Source organism: Symphodus melops, assembly GCF_947650265.1.
Source record: "Symphodus melops genome assembly, chromosome: 15".
In the NCBI taxonomy this organism is placed as follows: domain Eukaryota; kingdom Metazoa; phylum Chordata; class Actinopteri; order Labriformes; family Labridae; genus Symphodus; species Symphodus melops.
The window spans coordinates 12,647,211-12,666,403 of record NC_136705.1 but is presented as its reverse complement, the minus strand read 5'-3'; the positions used below and the strand labels follow the sequence as shown (position 1 = coordinate 12,666,403).

At 41.5% G+C, this 19,193-nt stretch overlaps 1 protein-coding gene across 4 annotated transcripts in view; it reads right to left on the bottom strand.

The window, feature by feature from the left end:
- Positions 1-15,668, bottom strand: part of ehbp1 (EH domain binding protein 1) — a 132,269-nt gene extending 116,601 nt beyond the window's left edge. For all 4 annotated transcript variants that reach the window (XM_079362463.1, XM_079362464.1, XM_079362466.1 and 1 more), the window contains exons 1-2: positions 15,233-15,668; positions 14,226-14,706 (exon numbers count right to left, since the gene is read on the bottom strand). In XM_079362463.1, the coding sequence (XP_079218589.1) occupies positions 14,226-14,329 (104 nt within the window). In that variant the 5' untranslated portion in view covers positions 14,330-14,706; positions 15,233-15,668. The remainder of the gene's footprint in view (positions 1-14,225; positions 14,707-15,232) is intronic.
- Positions 15,669-19,193: the final 3,525 nt, after the last annotated feature.

The following is a 19,193-nucleotide window of genomic DNA, read 5'->3' as shown; positions in this document are numbered from 1 at the left end:
TTAAACAAAATCAAATAACCGCTGTTTTTTGTTTCTGTTTCTGAAAGGAAAACTGAATGAGCAAAAGATACACTGACCCAAAAGTCCTCCATGTCAGTTACAGGTCTTCAAAGAACAAACTAAAGAGCTGTGTGAATTTTTTCTATATACTGAGGCTACTCCCCATCCTCCTTTAGCTAGCCTTATAAAACCATCTGAACTACCCATGTATACTGTTATACTTATAAAACAAAGTATCGTACAATTGTCAATTACAATTAGACAATTACTGTATAGAGTATTTCAAAAAGGGACCATGATGTGGAAGGAGATGTTTATGGGTGGCTCCTGCATGAACGTTTCTGATACATAGGTCTGAGGCTCGTGGTGTGTCTGGTACTTGAGTTTTGAGCAGAGCACGTTGTTGACTTTAAATGTGAATTTGAACATATTGTAGGTCAAAAAGTCTAGAAAAGCGAAAAAAAATAGCCAAACAAGGAAAAGAAAGGCTGAGTGTGTGGCTGAGAGAGAGAGAAGGCAGACGAGAGGAAAAGAGAAGGAGGAAGAGGAGCGAGGGAGAATGATGGCAACTATTTCAGCCTTGAGGAGAGGCTTCGCATAGAGAAGCTATTGTCCAACAACACAGGCTATATCAGAGAGCAAGCTGACGCACACAAACACCATCCCATTATTTTCTTTTCTTTTTTTCCCCCCACTCTGTCTTCAGAACTCCCTGTGCTATGAGAAAAATTCAAACCATCTGCCTGAAGGCTAACTGACTTCTTCACACCTTTTGGAGTGGTTGGCTTCAGTGTTACAGAATTCACCAGAAATTCAAAAGGAACTTAACGAGAGAGAAAGCGAACAGGATGAGGTGAGATCAGATAAAATACATTTAAAGTAGTCTGTTCATCATGACATCTGACCCAGAGTTCTTGTTCACACACAAAATAATATTAAGGGGGAGAGACGGGAGCTCACAGATTTACAAAAAACACACTTAAATCCTCTTATGACATTGTTATTCACATGAGTGCTTCTCTTTTTTTTTCCTTTTTCTTTGTAAGTAAACAATATTATTTTTACTTAATGAGAAGAAAAAAAAATTTATTTGTGCAATATTTATTACCCCAACAATTTTGACAATAACAAAGACAGCCCCAAATAACCAAATAAATAACCACCATCTGCCGCAATGACAGCGACGTCTCATGCTCCTAACTGGCCTCATGATGTTGTTCTGAGGCAATGTGTTCCACTCTTCCACAAAATTCAGATTACATAATTTACATAAGCAAAACTACATTTCTGTTGGGCAGTGGGCCCATCAGAGAATAAACCTTCATAGAGGCAAATAAGGTGGTGAACAAACATCTGGAATGACCTACACAAACGCAACAATGGACATCATGTTCCTCACACCTTCACACCGCCTGGGACGCAGTTCTGCCAGGTCATGTGGGTGTAGGGTACGAGCACCCAGTCTCGGCTTCAGCTGGTCCCAGATGTGCTCTATGGGCTTCAGGTCAGGGGACATTGATGGTCATACCAACGAGACACTCCGACTTCCTGAAGTCGAGCTGTGACAATTCAGGCAGGATGTGCTGGAGCTTTATCATCCATGAACAGAGAGTTGGAGGTGTGCTGGTGGAATTGGGGGATGAAGATGGGTTCTAAGAGAACCACTGAGGTAAGAACGTGCAGTGACTGAGCCATCTATAAATACTAAATACCATAATTTCTGTGCAAGGTGACGTGACACTCAGTGAAAAGGACACTGTAGACCACTACTGTATTGTCCAGGTCGCATGGTCTTGTGCCCACTGCAAACGGTGACAGCAGCGTCTTGGCGTCAGTGAAGTCGCCTGCAACGGTCATCTGGCATCAAGCCAAAGCGGTGGAGTCGGTTGTGAATGGTTTGTCTGCAAACCCTCGTACCCCTCACTTCTCAAACCAGCCCGCAGCTTTGAGACACACCAAGTTCAAAAGCAACATCTGACTGCCTGCTACCGACCTGAAGGAGCACTACGACCAGTAGGAGCTGCTCGTCTGTTAAGTGACGTCGTGTGTTCACGGCTGCTTGAATGATGAACTGGGAATGACTTACTGACAATACCAGCTTTTTATACCCCAGAATGTTGAAATTGATGCCACATTGAAAAGGGTTGTCTTTTTGTATTTTTTGGTATTGGACCCAATATGTAAGGCGCACAGTACACAGTGAGACCATTACATGGAAAAGACAACATGAGGTGCGTCTATAACCGTAATACAATTACCTCCATATCGCAAAAAATACTTAAGTTCAACAAACAGCAAGCAGCTCCTTATGTATAAAACCCAGTGAGGACCTCAGAACGTCCGAGTAGTGTATGAAAGGTGTTTAGTCTCATCCTGAGAAACCTGCAATTAGAAAGCATTCACTTGATGTTTTGTTCCGAGACATTTAAGCAACACAAGCAGGTAAGAATTTTATGTTTTTTTTAATATGCTATTTTATTATCCCTTTCCATTTTTTATTCTCAGTCTAGATTCCCTCAGTCATCCTGATGACGCCTGAATGAATGCTTATGAGTGTGTACTCAGTGCAGCTAAGGCAACACCTCAGCAGCGGCTGCAGCTCTTTATCTGTATCAACAACGCATCAGCTCAGCCGAGCACTCTCTCGAGTATTATCATTTATGGAACAGCCGATTCTAAATCATGCGCTGATTGTTCACAAAAATATGAAAGAATTTGTGTAAAAGGACACTTGCAGCACACCAACATCAAATGAAGCAGGGAAGGTATGGACGGTTTAAAATAAGGTACATCTGTTTCATCAGGTGCACGTCACAAGCCCTGAATGTCTCCTTACAGCTTTTACCAGCATTCGCAATTAAATCAAAAGCATGTTCTGCCGACAGCAGAACGTTTGCAAGAGACGGCCCAAATGTTGAAGCAATGAATGACAATGAATCACAGATTTAGCCATTTGTTGGAAGGAAATAAACGTAAAAACATAACGAGCTCACTTTCCAACTATGGAGTCGGGATTGAGTCGATGGGGGGGACGGAAAAAATAAATAAATAAAAAATGAAAATGTGAACATATAAAACCAGTGGGTGGCACATATCTCAGTAGGTGAAGTTCAGTTTAGTTCCACAGCTATTTAAAGCAGCAAATATTTACCATAACCAATTTACCAAAAAAAATCTCTATGTATCACGCTGACTGACCGCTGACTGCTGACAGACTCTCTGCCAATCACAGACAGTCGTACAGAGGGAAGTGTAGATTTGATTTGTTTGAGCTGTAATACAGCCGTCTTCACAGAGTGCAGCACTGCACTGCATACTGAAACAGATCCTCAGCTGCAGCACAAGCACACTGATGTGTAATCTCTTCTACTATTACCGCTGAGTGCTGCACTGCAATGCATATAAACACTACGATGAGAACCGACCAAACGAGCCATCAAATTCAGTAGGCGTGTGACGACAGAGAAAGGACGTAAATAGGACTGTTTCCTCACTTCATCATAACCATCTGACTTTTAGCTTGAACATTCATACCATCAATATTGTCCTTGTGTGCAGAGATGTGATTTATGCAAATGTATGACCCCAAAAAAAATCCTGTCTCTGAAATGCAATAAACTGTGACACAGTGTATACCCAGAAAGATTTACATTTGGCGTTTTTACACGCCACATGGATTTGGTTGTGTAAACAGACAAAAAGTGAGTGTGATCTGAGTCGATTTATGGGATTACACAAAAGCCCTGAACATAGCGTACTGTACGTCTGCAGTGTTAGGGGCCATGTTTGGCCTTGGGCTGCCCGACGTTCCCCTGGTAAGTGTTGTTGAAGGTTTCTTACGTGTATGAGAGAAGACGTAATATTAATGTCTTCAGGTAAACTTCAATACTTCAAATAGAAATTCTGTTGTGGTTTGGTTTATCTTTCCCATCTAAGCTTGTTTCTTTACTTCTTTTAGAAGGATCTTTTTAAAGGAATATACAGTAAAATACAAGATTTGAATACAAATTGTGGTTGATGAAAGGTGACTATAAAAAAAAAAAGTGGCACTTAAAGACATTAAAACTTCACCAGTTAAAAAAAAGTCCTGGATGTGCTGGCTTCGACGTTAAAGCCAGACATACAAGATTCAGTCCACTCGAATGCCGGGAAAATATCGTTTACTGAGAGATGTAACAGTCCAATGGACCAAACAAATCTGTATAACTGAACCCACATTAACAGCATTAACAGCATTAACAGCATTAACAGCATCAAAGGATGGTAGAGAGTGGGAGTAGACTGGTGACAGAAACAGAGCGGGGATGACTCTCACTTTCACCTGCTATCAGTCACACTGTGGTCTTCACTATCAAGACAGACGTAGCAGAGCAAACACTAATCTGTGTCACTGTCACATCCCACACTGACACACAGAGCATGCTGAGCTCACCCGAGAATACAAAGTATAGAATTACTTTATGTGTGGCATTGTTTTCATGTTTAACCTATGATGCGTTTGAGATGAACACTAAGCATGTGTTTATTTCAAAGTCCTTATAGTTTAAGCTCAGAGATAATACTGTGGCTGTGGGGTTTGCGAAAAATAAAGTGAAAAAAGGATGAAGTATGAAGAAGTCAATTCTGCTGTGAGAGTGGTTTCAAGAGTGTCAGGTGGCTTTTTTTTTTGTCCCCAACCAAAAAAAGGAACACGACAATCAGTTTGAATCCGTTTTAAGCTAACCGGGTCATGTGAATCGAAAAGTGTGGAAGTGAGTTCTTTGGGTTTAAACTAAGTGACAGCTCCTGAACCTGCGGTTACAGTCAGTGAGTGTGTATGTGGTAACCAGCAGCTGGGTCAACGACACAGAGTTAATGCTGACGGCGCTAAAGCAAGTCTGAAGCGTCCGGAGTGAAAGTTCACCAGCTTCCTTGACTGCGCCAGTTTCCGTGTGTACCGACTGTTTTATGACTGCTGTAACTGCAGCTTGATGCGTTTCTGGAATTAAAATCACAGTCACTTATATTAGTCAGGTCCATTCACAGAAATGGGCATACAAGGAGCGTAAAACAATGACACATAACTCTACAAGGTTCGCTAACAGATTTAGCATCATGTCGCGGTATTTTTAACTTAAGAAGCTACCTACTGAAACATGCTTAGTAAGACAGATCATTTAACTGATCATTTACCCAACAATGAGGAGTCCAATAGATCTAGTCCTTTAAGTTAAGACTACAGTCTGTAGTGCAACAGCTGTGTCAGCTGAAACTAACGCCTTCCTCTTCTTCTTCAGACACCAATATGTAACTCTGTCAGCCAGTGGTTCAATGGGTACTGTAGTCCTAGAGAGCTGTTTAGCAGAATAGTGGTGAAGGAGATTTTTTTAAAAATGGAGCGGCTTTTATGTTGCGTAGAATCTGTTCTATTAGAACCACTTTGCTTTCATCGCAGCAGCACTTGGTTGGTTTGCTGTTTTCCGAGGGGTCCAGAGGCAAAACAGCATGTGGGGGTGCCACCTACTTTTCTGGTCAAAACAAAAACAGACCATTCCGCACCAGAATTCAAACTTCGGAGGAGGACATAGTGGAAGCCTGCACTTCAACGCTGCATGTTTCCTTAATGTCTGATGATATAGTAAGGTCATGTTACTCAATTCAGTAAATATCTTACATATTGGACCTTTACCAACCCCTAACCATTAACCTTGCCTGAAAACCTGGATTTGTTTTGATCAGGTAATGACCATTCAAATATTTGAAAATCATGTCCAATCCCTTAAATGAATTTGAATAATAAGGGTAGATGCTGGGGAAAAACTTGGAATTTGGGATTAACCGAGGAGCTCTGCTTGAGCTCGGGAGAGAGATTTAGAAAGCAGTGAAGCAGGTAGGATGGACAGATGAAAGGGAAGGTCAGAAGCTCCATCTGCCTGCAGGGATCGAGGCCAGGTAAGTGCAATTTAAATTGTATCCCATGGGAGTGCATCGAGAGGAGAGGAGAGGCGAGCTCGAAGTGGTTTCCAGGCTGTCAGGAGGAGAACACTGTGGTGATGTGGTAACGGGTATAAACTCATCTGCAGGATTTTGAGAGCTGCTTCAGCTTCAAAACTCACAAACAAACTCTGGTTTGGCTACGGTGAAACACAAACACTCATGGTGGTGATTATGGAGTGTACCCAAAACAAAGAAGGGAACAAGCAGAAGCTGTCTTTCAGTGGGGTAAATAGATAATATTACATTCCCCTTCATCAACAATTTGTTCCCTACATCAGCTTGCTAGCAGCCTCAGGGAGAGACTGACACAGCAGGAATCAATACCCTCATGTGCTGAAGAGCACCAACAGCAGGGGATCAAGGAGCCTGTGGATTTCTTCAGGCAACCACACAAGAGCACTGAGCCGATCAGAACTTCAGCTGGGATTTTAATGACTTACTTACAAAGGTATTCTGCCTGACAAACAGAGCAAAATGTAAAAATACTAATAATGAGCCGCGGGATGAATCTGTTTCTTACAGCTCCATCTCTTTCTCTGACTGACAGAGTTTCTGGGAGTGCATTTAGGCAGTGTTAGCAGGATGTGACCAATCACAGGTCTGCCATCCCCTGATGGTCATATTCAACAGACACAACCTGCTACAGAGAAGGTTAGCTTTTACAGCCTTTGTTACCATGGCAATCCACCACGGTAAGAAACACGGATGACCACTGGTGGTCCGTCCTGCAAACCTGACACAAGAAGGCGCATCTCTATCCGCCCGCAGAATAAGGCCGAACGATTAATCGTTTTCTGATCGAAACCGCGATTTCGGAAAAAAAAACGTGATCACGTGATCGCCAAAGCTGCAATTTGTGGCGGAGCTTCTCCCGACCGCCTCAGGAGCCATTTGTGTCGACTAATTTACAAATACACGCCGTCTCCCTCCCATCCTGCCAAGCTAACCAATCAGAAGCGGCTTGCTGCTCGTGGACAGGTAACGCTAACCAATCAGAAGAGCCTGCTCAACATGCTTTTTAATTTCCAAAATGGCTTCAGCTGGACAAGAAAATGATTTAATTAACAAGAAAATAGCGCATCAGTCATTTTGGGAGTATTTCAGGTTTGAGGATGGAGACGTGCACCAGAAACAGGTACTCTGCAAAACCTGTCGCGCTAAAGTTGCAACGTCCAGCGGAAACACATTATTTATAAATTTATACCGACACTTGAAAAATCACAACAGGCCTTTTCATGAGGGGTGCATGAGGGGAAAAAGGCCAGAGCCTCATTTGCCAGTGTAACAGCAGACACAGAGAGATAACGACTGCCATAACACAGTACACCTCAAAAGGACATGGCGTCTGTTAACACGGTCACGAAAGACGGATTTAAAAACCTCCTCCACACGACGGACAGAAGACATAACTGGTATGATGTGACATGATTCACTCTCATGTTTGTAAATGTTACTGTACGCTGAGATTATTGCACAAGCTTGATTTGAAGAAAATCGTGATACAAATCGAAGTCGCAACGATCTGCCAGGGGGAAAAAAAGGAAAAAAATCGCAATTAGATCTTTTTCCTAAAATCGTTCAGCCTCACTGCAGAAGCAGCCGCAGAGCTCTGCAGGCTGATAAACGACGAGTCCTCTCCAGGGCCATGTGTTTCTCTGCCTGACAGCAAAGTTTTCATCACATTTAACACTCCATTGGCTGCTTCACAGGCCCGCAATGTTTCATGTCTCGTGGTGTGTCTGCATGTGTGTGTGTGTGTGTGTGTGTGTGTGTGTGTGTGTGTGTGTGTGTGAGGGTGTTTTAATGCCTGTTTGTGTCCATATAATTGCAGTGCTGAACAAGTATTCTTGGGTGGATTCCACTGCAAAGCAGTTAAAGGGACATTATCGGAGAGAGGGAAGAGAGGAGTGAGTGTGGGGGAAGCAGAGAGAGGAGATAAGGTAGGAGAAACACAGAGTTCAGTTAAATCCCCAGAAAACACTTAAACAAATATAAGAAGAGGATTTCTGATACATTCAAGCTGAATGATTTCTTTTTCTACAAATCATCATCAGCAATACGGTTTGGACTGGTCCAGAGTTTCTGCACAACAGAAACAACTATAGCATGCGACCAGCTGGCAGCGGAAGCATATTCTGCTGCCAATCCTACAGTCAGGAATGTGTCAGGGCCTCAGGATTTGAATAGAATAGAGAGAGTCACATCTGACAAGTTGGCAGGATGATGCTTCTCTGGCAGAGACGTGATGGACGCCAGCCATAACGCACACATGTTCAACTGAAGGCTACATGTCGCAGCCCGACACCCGCCAGTCACCTCTCCTGAAACAGTGAGTCATAACTGCACCGACAGGCTAACGCTGGGACGGTCTGCTGTTTACACATTCAGGAGCTTTCATGTACTGATCGTACAATAAGTGGGAAAGTACTCATTCTGTGTTTTTTCTCAAGGACACACTGATGGGATAATGCAGGTTAATGCAGCTGCTGGAATCGAATCAATTCAAGGCTTTAAACTATCATTGCAACGCACGTTGCAGATTTGATCAAAGTGCAGTTGTCTTTCCTACAATGAATGTGTGTGACGATACGCTCAGCTCACGAGACGGTGCACGACGTTGGGTTCAAGAAAACGGGAAAAGTAAAAGTAAGTGTTTCACTCGAAGGAAAGAGACTAAAGGGAAAAACAACAGCAGCTGTGTGTGTGAACTTCATCTGAAGTTTCTCCTGCCTCCTTGTATTTTCTCTGCATAAAAGTGAGCTGATGTGAGAGTGCAGCAGGATATTATCTGGATAATTCACCTGGATCCAGTGGGAGAGGATGGGGACGCCTGAGATCAGTGCACTGTGCATAACACTGTATCCATGGGGGGGGTGGGGGGGTACGATCTGCGTACGCTCTTTTCTGTGCTTAGCAGTGACAACAGATTGAGACTCTGCACAGGGATTTGGTTGCAGTACATTTGTCTTACATTCTGATTCTAACCTACCTATATGGAGGATAACGGGCTGCTCAAACCGTGCATGCCACACAAACTTTGGAGTGTTTGGAGTGCTTTGGAGTGTACATACTTTGTATGTTGACAACAGCCTGCCCAGGGACTGCAGGTGGAAATTAGCTGCAACAAGTGCTACAACCTGGTATAATGCATCTCTCCTTTTTGAGGTTAATGTATATTGTACACTGCCCCTGTTCAAATAAATAAATACCGTAAATTCCGTACTATTGAGCGCACCTGGATATAAGCCGCACCGGCTAAAAATAAGTAAATAAATGTATTTGTACATATATAAGCCGCACTTGATTATAAGCCGCAGGTGTCCACGCTATAACAAGAGCTATTTCACCCGATCACTGTCGGCCGTGACCACGCCGTTTACAGCAGAGAGCAACACATAACTTGTCGTAACAATCCAACTCTCTCCCCCAGCGTTCTCTCATACAGCCACTCAACACGTTCTCGCTGTTGCATTCACTGACTCTCCACATAATCGGAATTATGAACACATTATCAACTACTGACTTTAAACATGAACCGTTACAATACGAAGCCTAGCCGACGGTGTCTGTAACACGGCTGATGAAAAAGATGACCGTAATATATTTCACAAGAAAAAGTCCATCCATTCACTGCCTCAGAATGACTTCATTACTCACTTCCTCAGTCTCTGTTGTCGCTGTCAGTGTCATCTTAACGTGCAGCAGCTCTGTTAGCTTCTTTGACAGCCAGGTCGATCGCCTTTAACTTGAAAGCTGCATCATATGTATTTCTCCGTGTGTTTTCCATCATGAGGGTGCGTGTATGATGCGCAAAATGACTGATATTAAGATCCGACGTGACGAAGTCAAATGTTTTTGCGGCAGAAACTCATTGTCCCCCATAAAAAATCCATGCATTAGCCGCACCGGAGTAGAAGCCGCAGTGCTCGAAGTGTGAGAAAAAAGTAGCGGCTTATAGTCCGGAATTTACGGTAAACATAAAACAAACATAAACAAACAAACAATAGAAAAGTAACCAGGCGTCTTCAAGTTCAACATCAGACAACGCCATGATGGCTGCTGCTCTGCATCTACACATACAAGGAATGTGTCTTGGTGCAAAAACAGTTAACATCAGATATAAAGGATAAAACAGCAAGAACTTAAACCAAATAAAATATAAGAAAAATTAAAAATGGATAAAATAGAATATAAAAAATGTCAAATATCAAGAACAATAAAAAACACAAAATGTAGAAAAGGTGCAATTTGCATGTAAGAAAATAAATGTGAGCGTTAACGTAACGCTTAAAAACACTTAAAAATACAAATAGAGATGATAGTTTTTCGCCTTGACAAGAAATACTGTCACATTTAAATATCTCTAGATCTCATCACACCCACATCCAAACTTTCAGCATGTCATGATCTCACAGCGCAGATATCGTCTCCTCTTCAGGGACTGTGGTCACTTTGATTTGGACAAGTATACCAATGACAAATGACATCACTGTACTGTGAATAATGAAGACAAAACGTAGAATAAACAACACATCTACCACGATCGGCATGGGTGCTAATATGATTATAAACAGGTAAAATACAGGGCGATAAATTCCCTGCAGGATCAACAGACAGCCGAATTGTTCGGTTTCTAAAATGTATTGGAAAGACTCGTGTGTCCGTCCTGGATTGATGTAATAACGTCTTCCTCAGAACTCCTAACCCTTCTCAGTCACGTCCAGGGACAGTGAAGGAAGCAGTGTTGATTAGCCACGCTTGCATGTAGCTGGATAGAATTACTAGGTAATCAATAGCGTCTGTGTGTATCAGCATGACTCCTGAACCCTCGCCAGAAAAGTCTGTCAGCAGGAAGGACACAGTGAGCAGTGAATGATGTAAATAAGACATTCTTTCTCAGATAGTAACAGCTGACTATTCTTACTTGGTGAAAGTTTTCTTTTACTGTTGGGTAGATGTTTAAAGATAAACTGATCCAAATTGGTTACTGATTTATAAGTTCAAGATCTGGAGTGAATTGGTGCATGAAACCCGGGATCCATAAAGACAAACTACAATGTGGTGACTGGCCCAATGTTAGAGCTATCCACCACTTCACTGATGGTATAATCATTTCAGAGACTCCAGGTCGCATAATTACATTATCATCCATCAGTATTTACATTTAACATCATTAACTCTTTCACATGTTAACTATGCAATTAAAAATCTTATTCAGCCATATTTTTGTCTTGGCTTGAAAAGTAACTAGTGTTAAAAGATTTTAAAAAACCTCAGGGAAAGGTTTGAAGGGACTGACAAAGTAAATGAGAGAAAACTCCAAGTGTGGCTGAAACTTGAGGATTTGAAAGCGTTGAGGGTGAAATGCTGTTTTACACCTGCAGCCCAAATTAGGCTAGATTTTGTTTTCCAGTCTCAGCAGAGTCAGTAAGGATGCAAGATGGCTCACTGCACTCAGCAACTCAGCTCCAGAAAACAATGGTGTGTCCATGCAGAGTAATAAAAAACATGCCCGATGACCTAACCAACTAATGATCGGCAATTGAATTTCAAATTCTTTTGAGCCGTCGACGCTCTGCTTTAAGTGTTCTATCGAGGGCAGGGCTTGTCAGTGCTTCCAATGCACTATCTGAATGTGCTTCAAGAGCTTTGCTCATTGAATGCACATAAAGATTTATTCAATTTTTCACAAGACAAATTTAGGTTTTAAAATCCTTAACAACATAACTTCAGCTTTTAGAATAACCTGCTTGAGATGAAGGAAACTCAAGATACTGTGTATATATCTAATCAAAGACAATGCCGAGTTTCAAAGGGGCAGAGCAGCGACCGTGTGAGAGGTGCTTCGTTTCACTGGCAAACACAAACACTGAGCTCATTAATGTTTTAATGGGGAGTCTGAATTGATTCTGCAGAACTGGGCGTGTGAGCGCTAACTCCCTCCGCTGCACAGACAAGTGGACAACTAGGGCAACTGATTAAGACCAAAACGTACTTTAAAAAGCCAAAATATGAAAGACCTACACACCGAATCTGAGGCTGCTCGCCTGTCAACGCTTTCCTTCTTCGTCAAGGAGGACGCTCGTATTTTTAAAGCATACTGTCAAAGTCAAAACATCTTTAAAATGATAGAAGAAAATCATCTGTGCATGTAAAGTGATTTGAAAAAAAAAAAGAGAAAGAAAGAAAGGGCTTTCAAAAAAATTCCTTTTTTTATGGTTTCAGGATTTAAGTTCAGGGAGACTGTTTCCATTCTGTTTCGATGGAAAGTTTCCACTGCAACAATAACGCATTGTCCTGATGAAGTCTTAGGAAGGCAGAAACAGTGAGCCAACGCTCCACACACACACACACACACACACACACACACACACACACACACACACACACACACACACACACACACACACACACACACACACACACACACACACACACACACACACACACACACACACACACACACACACACACACACACACACACACACACACACACACACACACTGTTATCAAAAGTTTGGACACACAACGTTAACAGTATTATCAATAATACAGTATACTATATGGCTACTGTAAGATGTATCTGAGGAAAACCTTCTAAGAGAAGGGTCTTTATTTTGAGTATTTTCCACAGTTGAGAATAATAGTAGATATTAAAACAGTATTCTATTTCAATTAAATGTGTCCAAACGTTTCACTGGTAGTGTATACTATTTCTGCAGATTGTGAAAACAAATCATACTACGACCTGTTGTGAGCCCACCCTCCCTCCGCCCTGGGAAGAGATGTACATTTTTCTCATTCCATTCTCCAACACGTTAACATCTGTCCCAGGTCTGAGCTCTGTGGGGCTGTGTTAGTCACGCCTACGGCGAGCTGCCTGACAATCCGTGTCTGCAGGCTACGTCTTTTCTTTCCAAGTCCTCGCTTTACAATCACTGCAGTGTGCATACCTGCAGGCTAAAGTGGAGCATGCGTTCAACCTCCCGCCCTTTTCTCTTCACCTGTGGTAAACACACCTGTAGCTCACAGTTCATCTCTGACCTGCTTGGATCACTACCGGCAGTTTAGGCTGCATGTGATCTGCAGGTCGATGTAAAGTGTATTAATATGTTGTGTAAAAAAAAAGGTACTGCCAATAAATCCCTCAGGCTCTCAATGAAAAGAACGAGGTGTTTCAGAAGTGCATGTCGGCGACAAAGACATACCAATAGAAAGATGATTTAGCTTTTTTATCTGAATGCAGATTTCTGATTTTAAAGCACTATAAAAGTCAGAAAGAATCAACATCTTTTGGACTTTTTCCTGTAAATCCCAAAACATTTAGCTTTTAGAACAAAATACTGACTGTTAAGTTTACTATCTACGACAAAATCATTCTTTAAAAAAATGCACCATGTTTCATGACCATCTCTCCTTCTCACTCACACTGATCTCCACTAGATGAGTGTCAAACCCTCCGTCACCCAATACTCGTCACATCGGGTCTAACTTTTTGATCAACATGCTATTACACTGGGGTTTCATCTTTTAAGGGTTTGTTGTTTGGTCAGACTCAAGCAGCAAGCGCTGCAGGTGCAGCCAGCGCTCAGACAAACACACATCCACTAAATGACCATAATGTGAGAACATTTACTGTTGTTATTTATAACGCTGAGGTCAAATCATGTTCAAATTTTTTTTCTTTTTACATTCAGACACCTGTGTCAATACCGTTGTCCCCTACAACTCTAGCCCTTATTGCATGGACATTACAGATGTTGTACAACTATTTGTGTTGCAAGAAATTACTAACAAGAGTGGTTCTGGGAGGGATTCTAATTCAAAGATTTATTGTTTCTAGCCTCAAAACATGCACTGATGTCAGAGGTCAGTCATCCCTACAGCTGCTAGGTATTTAGTAAATTGCTCAAGGACATTTCTGGGGAGTGTGGGCAGTTCATGCCTATTCCTTAAGGTTGAAGGAAAGCCTTCCAGCTTGCCACCATCTTTTCTGAACATACAAACTACACAAATTCACCATTGGTGCACATGAAAAAAAAAAAGAACGAAACATAGCAATTTTTACAAGGAAGCCGGCCCCTCCCAGCACAGAGACATGCCTGCACAGCCAGAAGACTGAGTGTGTGAATTATGGCCACCAGGAACGAGCTCAGCATTCCAGCACAGACAGAGACACCGTTTTTTTTCATGGGGCTTAAATGACAGCAACGTGGTCAAGTAAAAAAAAAAAAAAAAAAAACTCACCATTTCTTGGTGCATTCCACCATCAGCTCCTGATAGGAAGCCACAAACTGGAATTTGGATGCATGCTTCCCCACACGTTGCAGTCTTTTCCAAACCGAAGCCATGTTTCTTTGGGAGAGTTTCTTTGCACCCTATCCCGCCCTAGACTTCCTTCTCCTGGGCTCCTTCGCACAATATCACTAAAATCTTTACAGATATTTGATCATATCCACTCCGAGAAGGTGCATGGTTATTGTTCTAACAGGAAGCACATTTAGAAGAGAAAAAAAAAGGTAAGAACGTACACCCTGTCGTGGCTGCTGGTCTTTTAAAATCTCCCTGATACATCCAAACGTGAGGACATAAAATCTCTGCAGCAGTGTTGGACCAGAGCTGATGAAACGACTCGCATGGTGTCGTGGAGAAAATTAATCCATCACTATAAGAAATCGGATTAATATTCCACTGGGGTATTGAATCCTATTTCAGTCTGGTGATATTCCTGCAAAATAAATACAGAAGACAGTCAGTAGAGAATCACTGAGAGACTGTAAAACCCCGGCACGTCGGGAGTATCCTCTCTGATTTCTGATGTTTACGTGACACCGGTGATACAGTAATGCTTTGTCTGTTTAACAGTTTCTCTTATCGTGTCAAAACAATCCAGTTTATCTGTATCACCACCCGAACACTTAGTACAGATGTAAGGATTTGTTGAGGGGTCCTGGACCAGCTCGTAGTACCGGGGGGATTTATACTGGCGTGGCAAGCTAACTCTGAATGTGCGATAATAAAAAAATATGTATATGTATTGATTCAGAGACAGACAAGCAATGACATTACGTTAAACCAAGTCTTGAAATTCACCCAATATATAAACCCAGCACCGTACATGCGACACTCAAAACTGAGGGTAACATTGCAATTTTGTGAGTATGCCATATTTTCAGGACTGTCTCTGAATCCAGGGAATAGTCCGAGCCGCTATGCTAACGAAACTAGGTTAACTGTGACTGTGTGACACTCACCTTAACGAGATATCCAATGCATTACCCGCCAAGTGCGCTTACCTACAATGTCAATAAATGGCGAACTGTCTGTAACACCGTGCAAGTCAAGCTGGTTATCGCCTCCTTTGCATCACTTCCACAACCAGCCATTTACAGCTAGCTAGCCCGCTAGCGACCACGGTTAGCCATCACAACACCGCACGAGCGTAAACCGTTGCCTGCCGCTTGACACATTTGGTAAGACACAGGTAAGTACAAAACCCCGGACCAGGTCGGAAAGCACATATTATTAAAGCCTGTCCCAAGAGTAAGTTCAAGCCAAGTATTTCAATCTCAGACAAAGACTCCTATTTCAGAGTTGGCCAATTGTTACAAATAGTTAGACCGCTCTGTTCTTCTGGAGTTTGTAAAGTTAGACAGTGTGTAAAACAAATACAGGCATGGATCTTCAAAATAAAACCATAAATGTATAATACAACTAAACTGGTGATGGTCGAAGAAGTATCGTAACCTATGTGCCATTTTACAAAATCCTTTACTTATCTGGTTGGAATTGGTTGTTTGTCTGTGTAAAGGACACATTTTAAAAAAACGACACCAATGCATATGAGTTTATGTTGGATCACATATACGTTTATTTTGAAGGTTAATCTTCACACTTCCGGTTTTGGTCCAATTCATTCTGAGAGTTTTGACGCTTTTTCGTCGCTCCATCATTTCGCCTGCCGCCTGGATGACTGAAGGCTGAAGAAACGCCCCCGGACATCAGCCATTGGTGGGATTCTTTTGCCATTGCCAGATTGTTTACACATTAATGAAGGATTTCTGTTTTTTTTTTAACACATCAGTGAAGTTCACAAATATGTAATCCTTGACTTTAATTGTTTAAAAAGGCTTTATGGCAGTTTCTCTGAAAAGATGTCTGCTCCATATGATCTATTTGCTCAAATATCAATTTGTTGTGTATGATTTCCCCTAGAGAACACATTTTTAGCTGAATGATGAATTATTTATAGTCAAGTTGACTTTTATCAGTAGCACTTTTATTTGTGAAGACTTTATAAGAAAATCGTGTCAACAACTTTGGATGAAAACAAACAACACATAAGATCAACCAGGACATCAGAGATTAAAAACTCCGGTTAGTGCTAATGAGCATGCAACTTCCTTTTCTTGGTCTTGTCACATTAATAAGTGAGTGTTAACCTTGTAGTCCTTCATGCCATGGGCTCTTTTTCACATGTTTAGTGTAAATAAACCACCTATCCACTCATCAGAAATCAATATACCTTCCTCTCTACAAACACAGCACACACACACACACATACAGTCCCACATCCCTCACTGCCTGGATATGACCACAGGCTTGTAAATGCATTGCAGGCAGGGGAAGCAGGAGGAAAGGCGCCAGCACTGCAATGGAATACAATATGAAGCAGATTAATTTAATCTTTAAAAAAAAAGATATGGGCCTAACAACAGGAAATTGATTTTTCATCCTTTTATATGTTGCTTCAGGATATGTGCTGCAAGAGGGATGGTAGATTTGATTTTGTTTTCCCTTTTTAGAAAGGGGTGGATGGTCGAGTTGCTAAACACATCAGGGAGATCGAATATATAATATTAGATAAAATAACACAGGACCATTAATGAGATGACTCTTTTAGATAGCTATATACATTCACCCAGGAGTCGAAATTTGCTCCTTTGGTGAACAGAGATTTGAGTGGGTGTGATTTACTCTTTAGACATTTACAAAATTGAACAATGAAAAATCAGCTTTGTGATTTGGATGGTTTTGCATTTTAGTCACAGGAAGTATGTTGACATTTTTGTTGTTATGATGTCAAATAAAGCCAACTCTGATATTTTATGAAACATTCCTCATCCCATTCTGACATTCGTAAATTCAAGTTGTATTTTTTTATTGTAATGTTAACAATGATTTTCCCCAATTTAACCAAATTAGAAACAAATGCTAACCTATATGTTTTGAGGCCAACTATTCATTTCTATCAAACACTCAAAACACAACAGTATTTCACATGTGCTGTCATTCACTGATTTGTTAACTGAGAACATTTAGGGGTTTAGGGTCAGAGCTGCTTTGACAGCAGGGGGCCTTCTGATCCTGCTGCACTGTGTTGCCTGTTTACATTTTATTTGGACAGATTACAGAGAGCCCCCCTGCATGCGGAGAGGAATGCTTTGATGTGACAAATGACCCTGTGCTAAATGACACTTTGTGTGTCCGCCCACATGTCAGCAAGGGCCTCATTTCATACATAACACAAGAGGAAGGACAGGGCTCGTCGCTGGTGTGCGTCTGTATGAAAGGAAGAGTGCATTATAAATAAGACAGTGAGAGTAAGATGCAAAGGTCGAGTGGAGTCCTGTTTGCACACATCCTTCCTTTTTTGTGCCTGATTCCAGAAAACACAGATGATTTGTTTCCTATCAATCCCAAATGACGATTTCCATTTTTATGCAGCTTTCATAGTTTGACTGTTCGGAAAAAAAGAAAGAAGGCAGATCCTCATAATCTTTAACAGCAAAAGCGATTTTCAGCCCTTAATCACTCTAACAAATTTAACACTGCACAAGGGAATGGTTCATGTACAAACACATTCCTCTCAGTATAAAAAAAATACACAAAGCTGGGCTGCAGTAGAGTAGAGCGTTATCCCCCCAACTGAGATGTGCCCTATTTGGCCCAAAGAGATTCTGGCTCAGGATACTGTTAGTTCTCCAGTCAGATGAATTTGAAACTGACAGTGGACTGTTGATTAATGATTACTTTGCAGTACATTGCAGTTCCAACGAGAAACCTTTCAGCTCTCGAATTAAGTGTTTGTTTTGCATTTTGTGTTTGGTGACATAAATTATTTCACTTCTCTCGAAACATGTCAAGTTATCCATACAAGACCATCTGCCCCTGCTGCAAAACACCTATTACTTCCCTTATTCTATGAATCACATTATCTTTGTCGCCCCATCGCACAATTTCTCAGTAGCAGCAGACTCATTTTAGGCTCCATATTGATACAGTAATATTGTCTCCAACTCACTGCACATTGAGAGTGGAAGTTTCACACCTGACTCCGCTCTCTGTTTCCCTTTGTTGAGAGCCAACAAAAATACATCCTCCTCCAGGATCTGAGCCAGCTCTTCAAGCACAGAGACTGGCGCTTGGTGTTAGACCACTTGAAAAGAGCTGTTAACAAAGCACAGTTCTCTAGATATAAGCCAAGTGAGTCTGAGCCACTTCAGTGGAGCACAGATAGCCAAAAGTTTCACTGCTGACAGCACTGCTGGAGGAAAGCCTTTTTACTTTACTGCTTTCTGTCTGCTGGAATGAATTGTGATTAATGCACTTTAGCTCTTTAAGTTACTCTGTGGCTTGATATTGTTCTCTGGAAAATCACCCTAATATCTAATAATTATGTAGATGTATTGGGAAAAGTGAACATATTTTATCCTTCACAATTAAACAGATAATTACACACCGAATTAACCCATTTTAAAGTCCATACCTTGCCAGTTAATATATGTGCTGAAACTGACCGCTATTTATGGCAAGATGTACACAAATAAATCAAGCTTTAGGATAGACTGAGACACTCACATTCAATAGAACATCAAATGTGTATTCATTCACAGCTACAACACACCACAGTACAGTTATATGGAAATGATTAATTTTTCAAATAGGGAAGTTTTAGGAGGAAGACGAGTGCCATGTTGGTTTTGGGCTGATTAAAAAGGTTTCCTAAACATTGTCACAATGACAGATACTCTAATGTTTGTGAATAACTAGGAACAGAAAACACTTCCTTTTTATCCCACATCTATCAACTAGTCAAACCCATACACAAACCGGAATATCCATTACTGTGTCTTAGCCCATGCATCAGAGCATACTCTCCTCCTTTTCTTATTTTGCTCATCTCCCTGTGGAAATGGGAGTGGCATGCTTGCA